General features: G+C 34.3%; 1 protein-coding gene and 1 pseudogene across 1 annotated transcript; both read right to left on the bottom strand.

The window, feature by feature from the left end:
• Positions 1-1,054: 1,054 nt before the first annotated feature.
• On the bottom strand, positions 1,055-4,267 carry LOC120157582. The gene is made up of 2 exons (XM_039168675.1): positions 3,667-4,267; positions 1,055-1,295 (listed from the first exon to the last, which is right to left on the bottom strand). The coding sequence occupies exons 1-2, from the start codon at positions 4,159-4,161 to the stop codon at positions 1,251-1,253; spliced, it is 540 nt and encodes a 179-aa protein (XP_039024606.1). The 5' UTR covers positions 4,162-4,267; the 3' UTR covers positions 1,055-1,250.
• Positions 4,268-5,074: 807 nt separating this feature from the next.
• LOC120157665 lies at positions 5,075-9,087 on the bottom strand (annotated as a pseudogene).
• Positions 9,088-9,900: the final 813 nt, after the last annotated feature.

Below are 9,900 nucleotides of genomic sequence, written 5' to 3'. Positions count from 1 at the left end.
TGATCAGCAGTGTCAGGAAAGAAGGTTTTGAAATAAAAGATTTTAGGGTTTTGGATTTTTTTATGATTTTAAAGAAATTTAAGTATTTTAAAAAATAATAATAATTTTATTTTTTTTAAATAAAAAATTCTAAAAAATATATATAAACTTGACACATGTTATTTAACGATTTTTTTAACGGTAAACACATAAAAGTTTAACGTAAAAAATATTAGACACTTGTTTTTTGAGAAAAATTCTTTAAGCACGTAAAATCAACTTAAGATATAATTTTAACACTTATTTCTATATCAAGCCAATGCTGAATCAAAGTTTTAAAATTTTTATTTAACTTTTTATCCATCTACACATTTTTTTTAACTTTGCTAAAGCCACCCCGCAATTGGAGTGATGGGCGGAGTGAGGTTGTTAACAGGGATGGCCACAGCCAACAACGTCGTCGTCAACATCCAATCCATTGATTCACAGTTCCAATGAATGAAACAACACATTCATCACCATCCATACCTCTCTCCACACTTCATTTAAAATAATTGAATGGACATTTACATTCATTGTACATGTAAACATTAAAATAAATAAATATTCAAACATTTTAAATCAACACAAAATTTGGTGTACAGCACTTGCAAGAAACATGAGAAGCAGATTACTTTTAAGGTGTAGAAATATATAAATGTTCTGCGCCTGTGGGTGTATAGAAGAAGATAACGAGTGATTTGCAACTAAGGATTCAATTGATTGGTATGGAGATTGCCACAAGCTTGGGTTGATTTGCAACTAACATTTGTCTCTATTTGCGGACACCATATCTTAACCTGAGATACGTTTTAAGCCAATTCATGCTTTAAAAAAATTACTCTCTTCAAAGTTGATAATATAAAATCCAGATATTATAATTACGACTATACTAATTGAGCTAATGTTCAATCTAACTCAGATTTGGGGAAGAGGATTTGAGTTCTTATAATATTGTATATACAAAGAGAAACTAAAACTACACTTGGGAAGGCATTCAGGCAAAGGCAATATGATAATGTTACTGCTAAAGTTGTGTCCTTCACATCTCATACTTTATTTAGAGTTCATTGTTTACACAATCTACTAATAACACATTTTTAGCCTATGTTTTACTATCAATTACTTCGCTCCCTTTCTTTTCTTTGCTTCTCTCTTTTCTCCTTTCCATACACATGATAGATAAAAGATTTCATCTACAGACGACACATAGCAAGATCAGCCCGTGGCAGCTACTCGGTAATTAGCATCTGAATTTCATTCGTCGGCATTGGAAGCTGAAATAACAAACATGGGATGAAAATGAACCACAAGTCAAATCTCAATAGTCCAGAAAGGGACACTCTATATATTGGAGTAAAAAAGAAATGTAGTAATGGATTTATCGGCATTAAGCTGAGTAGTTTACAAGTGATATTTTCTCATGGCCTATGAACACAATAAGTAGTTAAGAAGAAACCAATTAGAGGCATGATTATGATGACATGCTAGATATCTCGAGTTATTAAACGAAGCTACCGCCTTCATCGCAGTATAAACAAGCAGAAAAGAGATCAAATTACAGAATAGAGAAGCAATTGAATCTAGATCAAGGCATGCAGATACATACACACTAGATAGCACACAGCATGACTTTATTGGTGGGTGCTGAGCGTAAAGTATATGTAGATAAATCTTTGTAGCCTACTTAGATAGTGTGTTAAGTTGGTTTTAAGGAATTTTTTACAGCCATTTTTAGCACTTTGTTCATGTCCATTCTGATCTTGCTCCTGCACTACTATTTCGACGTTAAGAACAAAACAAGCACATGCCATGTCAACATTTTTACGTACGCTAAAAAATCTTTGACCATTTTTCCATGATTCAAGGGGCATAATTATGTCATATATCTATTTATCACACGAAGAAACATTCAGGAGCAAAAGAAGTTTCAAGACATCATTCTGGCAATCAAATGGCTTTGTAGATGTGGATGGTCCGACGGTGAAACATATTGTATGGATACAAGGAAAATAAATAATAGGATGAGGATTTTAAATATGATGTCCATTATAATACAGCCCCAGGAAAAAATGACATCTTAAATTCAGATAAAACATTTTCCTTGTATCTTCAGGAATCTAAATAGAAAAAACAATTTTGAATCTTAAATTAGATAGAAGGCACATTTAAACTATGAACCACTGAGCAACAAAAGTTGGATATGGATGATGTATCTACCTTCTATAGGAGCCTCCAGTTAGGGAAAGAGCCACGATGATAGATTCGGGGAAAATATAAATAGTAATAAAAATGGATCAAGGTCTAATTGTTAAGACAAAATTTAAAATTTGGGTGTTAGGATTTCATTTGCTTAAATTTAAAATTGACAGGGATCTAACAAGTATTTAAACGGAGACTATGAGGATATTGCATATTTTGTCTAATATCAAAATCAAGAGGGACCTAAGAAGTGTTTAAACCGAAAAAATGGGAGTCAGCTTGATGTGATTTCCCAAGTTTCTAAACTAATAGAGACCTTAGAAGTAATTAAACCCAAAGGTTTAGGAAGCCAGGGCTTAATGTGCATAGTTTGAAAATCTGGCCTAAGATAAGTTGAATCTAATTTTTTAGAGGGGGAGCCATGGTCCCTCCCACAGTAAACGTGGCTCCATCGCTGCCTCCTGTATACAATAAAATTTGAAACCTAATAATGAAAATTTTGAGGAAAGACTCCAAGGACTAAAACTCTTGAAAATTCACCTCTTGTTAGGGTGTCACGCACACATTTTCATACTGACATGCGACTCTCCAGGTTGGTTGTCAAGTATTGACTCATACCATAGACTATAGTCTATAGTATAAAGAATAAGAGAAACCAACTCATTCAACAAAGTTGCTTTTATTCTTTGCCTACCTCATGTTCCCCCGTACTCTCCTCCATGAGGTAGAGATAGAAAAACTAAAGTTCCCAACAACTTAATTACTCACAAGGAATAAATGCTTACGTGAAAAAAGGGGAATAAATGCTTGTAAAATTGTTATGTACTAAACTGTGTCATTTGGAAGTTGTTTGATGAAACAAAATAGCATTAGCAATGATGAAAAGGGTTAAAGAGGACAATGTGATGATTAGAAATAATGTACCACTCCCCTTTTAACATATGAATGGCCTCTATGTTGCAACGCTATTCACTTATGTTGTAATATCTAGTGTCCAACATCAAATCCGACACATGAATATATGAATATGACCTTCAAGATTCTCAAAGTACACCGTCTCCGAAACCAACACATGAGTCCGTGTTACATAGAATCACCTACAGCTGACCTTACAGAATTTCAAAGGCCAGCTTATTTTTGGGGAAACGAAATTTGTTCTTCTGATTTTCCATGTTTACTTTTACTCTAAATATGATAATTGAAACGATATAAATTCTAATTATAAGGTTGCCGTTATTTTCCAAGTTTTCAGAAAAGCAGATAATCAACTAAAAAGGATTCTAATACCCTTGCTACACGATCAACTAACTACAATAACAAAGGAAATGAATTTAAAAGTAAGTCTTGAAGTTTAGTTGAAACATGCCCAACTACAAGAATCTAGATACAGAAAATTAAGGCAGTAAAAACAAATTCAAAAATCAAAGGAAAAGGGAACGAGAGTACCTGAAGAACTGGTTTCCAAGAATATTCACAAGAGCCCGCAACCCCATCACGGCAAGAATGGACGGTCTTGAATTGGTCAATGTCGAGCTTCTTGTTGATGAATCCAACTTGGAAATAGATGGAATCAGATGGCGGCAAATCGACCTTGATTTCATCCACATCGAGCCACAGGAAGAGCCGCTTCACCTGAATGCCGTTCAAATCAGTAATGGAGCCATAACCCAGTTTTCCAGTGATGGTTTTCTCGTAGTAGACCAAGTAGTCGAATTCGACATAGCAAGGGCTGTCCAGCTTGACAATGAACCTCCCGTCGTCGTGAAGGACGTAGTCAGTGACAGTACTGGGTAAAAGCCCACTGGGGAGACCGTACTTGGGAAGGATCTCCCAGACCGTGGGCGTAGCAGGCTGAGGCTCAAGGCCCCATGTAGATCTGGGGATTGAAAAGAGGAAGATCAGAGCTAAACCCAGATGGGAATTCAAGTCTTTAGTGGCCATGGACGGAAGGTTGGACGAAGATGAAAAGCAATAGAAATTATCAGTGAGGACTTTGATTTTGGCCTCCGTCTCCTGTTCTTCCTTTTTCTAATACAACTTGGTTTGATTTTTATCTTTAAATACTCTTTTTTGGATAAATGAATTTGGTGTTTGTTTCCTTTTTCCTCTTTTGGTTTCAACGCTTGATTTTGAATATAATATGGGGGTTTATCTAATTTTATCAATTAATTTTTTATTTTTATCAAATTTTGTTATTTTATTTTAGAAATTTCTATAGACAAATCAATCCTCCAAATGTGTATTTTAATAATTGTAAAAAAATAGTTATCAATTTCATGAATAATATAATAAAATACTAAAGATCATTTTGATCAAGTTAAATGAACATTTTATATTTAGGATAAATAATATGTATACTTATTAAGTTATAAAGGTAATTCTATTTTGATCATTAAATTATAAATCATATCAATTAAGTCACTAAATTATAAAAATAATTTTAATCAAACCATTATCCATAATATTAAAATAATATGTTATTGATTACAAACTAAATATTAAATTTAGTTGAATGGTTAGCATGTCTTTTTTTTCATGTAGGTCTCACGTTTACATTACAAGTGAAGCACTAATTGCTTGATGGCTATTTACTCTATCATGCCCACAATTAGTGAACTATACAAAACTATTTATTCTATCGGCTGAGCCATTTCCTCTAACCATTATTAAGCTAGGCACAGGCAACACCATGATCAAATCTTAACATTTCCAAGTAAATGAGTGAATAAAATCCAATCGCAGACCTAAAGAAGCATCGACACCCTAGGCAACTCAAATAGAACGTCAGTCTCGTTAACCTTCGATTTCAGTTTGTTAAAACGCATAAAAATATGCGAGAGGCTGGTCTTCATTCTGTGTTTATGTTATTATGACTTCATTTCTTCAAGTACCCATGTTCAACACCCGTTCCGGATGCATATTTGGACATCGGCAGTAGAGACGAGATATAACTATCCAATGACCTTCTAAATACATGGAAAAACTTCGAAAAATTTGAACATACTTACCCAGGATACATACTTGTATCCGACACTCACTTCCAAGTTTGAATAATTTGGTTTTAGTTAGTATCACGCGATGGGTCTTTCACTCCAAAGGCATCAGCTATGCTGAAGGTCAGATTGCTCCTCAGCGATCTGCTTCTTCCGGCCCCCATATCCCCCGTTCTCATCATTTCAGCAAATTGCCCATAGTCTATTCGCCCATCCTGCAATTTTATGTTATCATAGATTCATAAGAACACTCAGAACAAGAAAATAAACTTGACTTTTTTATCCTGGTATGATTCAGTGCTAATCATTCAAACATGGTTATGAATCCAACTAAAATGTACTGAATAAAAAATCAAAGTTGTAATACTAAAACGTACCGAATCGTACAAGGATAAATAATCAATATTGTAATACTAAATGTAATCATAAAAGTAATAATTCATATTTCCAACATAAATATACTCAGACGCATTCATCTCAGCAATAAGATTGTTACGATCATGATGATGATATGTAAATACTATCGCTATATAACTTTTAAAAAGGAAAATATGAATAACTTCAAATTTCTATGTACAATTGACCTTGTATACTTACATTGTCTTGGTCAATTTCTTTGATCATTTCATCTAGATGATCACCACCAAGGCCAAACTCTTTGCAAGCATTTTGAAGTTCATCAATGGTGATGTAACCACTACCATCTTTATCAAAAAAGGTGAAGGCAGCAACTAAGTTCTCCTCTCTCTCGATCTTATTTATGTGCAATGTAGCAGCAAGGAATTCACCATAGTCAATTGTTCCACTGTTATCGATATCAGCCTGCCAAGTTTCCCATGCTGTAATTGTGAGACTCGATCATGTTGTAACACTAGAGAGAACCACAATTAGATTATAGCAAAAAATTAAATTTTCAATAACTCAAAAGGGTATATTTACGGCTTCCATTAAAGACTTGATTTCGGCTTCCGTAAGTTCAGAGCCCACTTTCTTTAAACCATCTTTGAGTTCCTGATATGTAATCGTCCCACTGTTATCTGTATCAATCATTTTGAACAACTCTTTCAAACCACCAATTTCTTCCTCAGATAGTCTCTCTGCTATGACCTGAAAAAAGCATTTCCCCCTCCCCCGATCATAATAGATGTGTCAAACGTACATAAATATCAATAACCCATAGTAACAAACAACAACCAAGCCAAAAAGTCAACTCTCGTAACTGCTGCTTTTTCATTAGTTCCTATTTTGTCAAACAAAACAAAACAAGTTGTTGTGTTCATTGTACAAATATGAAGGGATAAACTTTGAGAAATAAACTATTTTTCTACAACCATGAGTTATAGCATAACAAACTAACCGAAAAGAAAAATAAAAATTTTACAGTTTTACATTTTTCCATCACAAGTAGCGCTCTCTGCCTCTTATAGTTCTCATGAAGCTATTTGACGGTGAATTTATTTCTTGGGTGAAATGATGGTTTGAGGTAGTATTTTATGACAACTCACAAGCCCGGATAAAGTTAACATGCATCAAAGTTTAAGAGATTAGGATCCTAACTTCTATTGCTAACAACTACAACTAAAACAAATGTCTATACCAAGGTTAAAACAAGTTAAATTCCAGACCCAAGCCCCCATCCAACTAACTACCAGCTAGCTAGCTAGCCAGCACCAAAAGTTTGCTTTTCTGGACACTTGCAGCTGATTACAGCCCCAAAATCATTAATTAGATAACAAGTTAACTATCAGATTCTATGGAAGATTTTTCTATAACTAGAGATCATTAGTAAGATGGAGAACAGGAAAATCACATACACGCAGAGCCATGTTTTTAAGTTTGTTCATTGCCGAGAACTTCTTCAAACGTGACAATACAGCAGAATCCAGAGGCTTGTCTGGGGCAACTCTATCATCCACAATCCATGGGTGACCTCATGCATAAATCAATCCACAATTGTGAATTACACACATATGACAAAGATAGGGAACTGTCATTCACCTGCTATAGAAAAGAAATAATAGCATGCATGGCTAGTATTCAAGTAACTTACACAGGACCTCATGGGCAGAAATTCTTTTCTGCGGGTCTCTTTCAAGCATTCTCATTAACAGATCTTTTGCACTGTCAGAGATACTAGGCCATGGCTCTGATACATGATCAACTTTTCCATGTAAAATCTGTCTGAAGATTCCCGAATCAGTTTCTGCAAGAGAATAGGAAAGGTAAGTACACCTTAGGATATGAGAACAAACTAATGGCAGCAACTGTTGCAGGGAGTATGATATTGAAATAAATACCTGCCCAAAATGGGGGAACCCCACTCAACAAGATGTATAGGATAACACCAGCACTCCATATATCGGATTCTGGTCCATAATGCTTCAACAAAACCTCCGGAGCAACATAAAAGGGACTCCCAACAACATCATTAAAACATTGTCCTGGAATGAAAATGGAGAGAAAAAAAAGTAAGCCCCATTGAACATGAAAGAGAACAGCACAGAAAATTATAAGGGAAAGCACTAGTGCATGGTGCACGAGACAAAGATGATTCATACAAGTAGAGCTCATAATAAAGCACAACCAGATAAATTAATTGTGCTATCTTGACATCAGCATAGAGTTTTCCAAGCAATTGGTGATTATTGAACCATCTCCGTTAATGTTGGAGAAGATTTGCACATTATATATTCAATTGAATTAGACAATAAGTCCATTAATTATGGGAAAAAACCGAAACCATAAAATCTTTGTAAAAAAGAATAGACTATGTATAACAAAACATTGTTCCATTCAAATAAAGCAGAACCAACGTTCTACACAATTCACCTTTTTAAAAATAGTGTTTACTTTGAAAATTACATACCAAACATCAAATTCCGAGGGAAATTGATCCTAATAAACAGTACCTCAAGAACATGCAATAAATCGTCACGTTGAAAAATAATTATCCCAATAACTTCAAAGAATCAATTCAATTTTTTAGAAAATAATAACAACAGCAAATAAAAAGAAAACCCCAATCATGGAAGCAACCAATGGCAGATATCAACATCCAATCAGAAAAAGAAACATCAAAACTCCATTTCTCGATTCATATAGAACTACATTATCAATTCAACCCAACAAAATGCCTTTAATTCAGGAGAATCAAGATTAACATACATAAGCAAAACAAAAAAGAAAACTCAAGGAGCAACCTGGTTTATAGAAGACGGAGAAGCCAAAATCTGTAGCCTTGAGAACAGCATCATCGCCAGGAGAATCAAAAAAGAAATTCTCAGGCTTGAGATCTCTATGCATAACCCCAAGAGAATGACAAGCCTCGACGACACCAACAATAGTTTTGAGAAGCTTAGCAGCCTCTTTTTCACTCTAATGACCTTTGGCCACGATCCTATCGAAAAGCTCCCCACCCGCACAAAGCTCCATGACCAAATGAACAAAGACGGCATCTTCGTAAGTTCCCTTGATCTGCACCACGGATGGGTTCTCGGACAAATGATGCATGATCTGGATCTCTCTCCAGACGTCATCGTAATCTTCACGGCAGACGAGCTTGCGCTTGGGGATGGATTTGCAGGCGTAGCGGACACCAGTGACCTTGTGGGTACATATATAGGTGGTGCCAAACTAGCCTTGGCCAAGATTCTTTCCCAAGAAATAGTGGTCCCTTATTCGCTGGGTTTGGTAGGGTAAAACCGTACCCGAGGGCTTCCTGGCTCTTGACGACGATGATGACGTGGCTTTCTTATTCGTTGCCATAAAAATATCTGAGATGGGATCTCTTTCGCGCTCACCTTCTTCGTTCCGGGACACAACGTATTCTTACAATTCCAACCCAATTTACACCGACTCAAGCGCAAACAATGCTCGTATTGCATATTGCGAGTGAAAATAGAAAATACAAAAGCCATCCTTTTAAATAAGTGTTTTGAAATTAAAGAAAAAGGATCACATCACATGTAAAATAGATTTTATGAAAAATAAATTATTTATATAAATTAAATCATGCCATTTGTAGTAAGTAGTTTACGATGTTAATAATTTCATTTTGAATATATAAAAGGTGTTTACTTTATGAAATTACAAGTATTGTTACAAAAGTTTAACGGCGTCTTTAATTAGTGATTTGCATGAGTCGGATTTGGTTTGAATTTTAGTTAATTCGATCCAAAATTTTTAACAGTCAACTTAATTCGATCAAAAAATTTTTACATCCTTTTCCCAATCCGAATCTTATCCTACTTTTTGAGATAAAGTTCAAATACGACCCGACCCGAAATAATATATTTATTAAAAAATATTTTTTTTATTTAATAAAAATATCGATTTAATTAAAAATAATATATAACGGGGTATTATTATAATTATTATTAAATATATAAGGTAAAATTATATTTTTAAGATCATATCAAATCGAATATTTTTTACATTAAACTCGAACCTAACTCGAACATAACCTCATTTTTTTGGTCAACCCGTGTCCATCCCTATCTTTAATATTTGTATTTGTTATTTTTCATTTTTCTAATAAATTTATAAAAATAATACTCAGTTCATTTTTTTTATCTAAATGACATAGAAACTATATTACTTTTTTTAAATAATACTTTTTCTGATTACATAAAATAAAAAGTGTCTAACTGATCGTTTATCATAAGCACTACTTTCTAACATATTAACA

Source organism: Hibiscus syriacus, unplaced genomic scaffold (assembly GCF_006381635.1).
Source record: "Hibiscus syriacus cultivar Baekdansim isolate YM2019G1 unplaced genomic scaffold, ASM638163v2 tig00111273_pilon, whole genome shotgun sequence".
NCBI lineage: Eukaryota > Viridiplantae > Streptophyta > Magnoliopsida > Malvales > Malvaceae > Hibiscus > Hibiscus syriacus.
Note: the sequence above shows the minus strand (reverse complement) of the source record. Positions and strands in the feature narration are given on the sequence as shown.

Bases quoted from the DNA above. Each gene is read 5' to 3' on its own strand.
- LOC120157582 (XM_039168675.1), bottom strand. From the start codon at position 4,161: ATGGCCACTAAAGACTTGAATTCCCATCTGGGTTTAGCTCTGATCTTC. The intron at 1,296-3,666 runs GTACTCTCGTTC...TTGTTATTTCAG, and splicing joins CTTGGAAACCAGTTCTTCAG to CTTCCAATGCCGACGAATGA.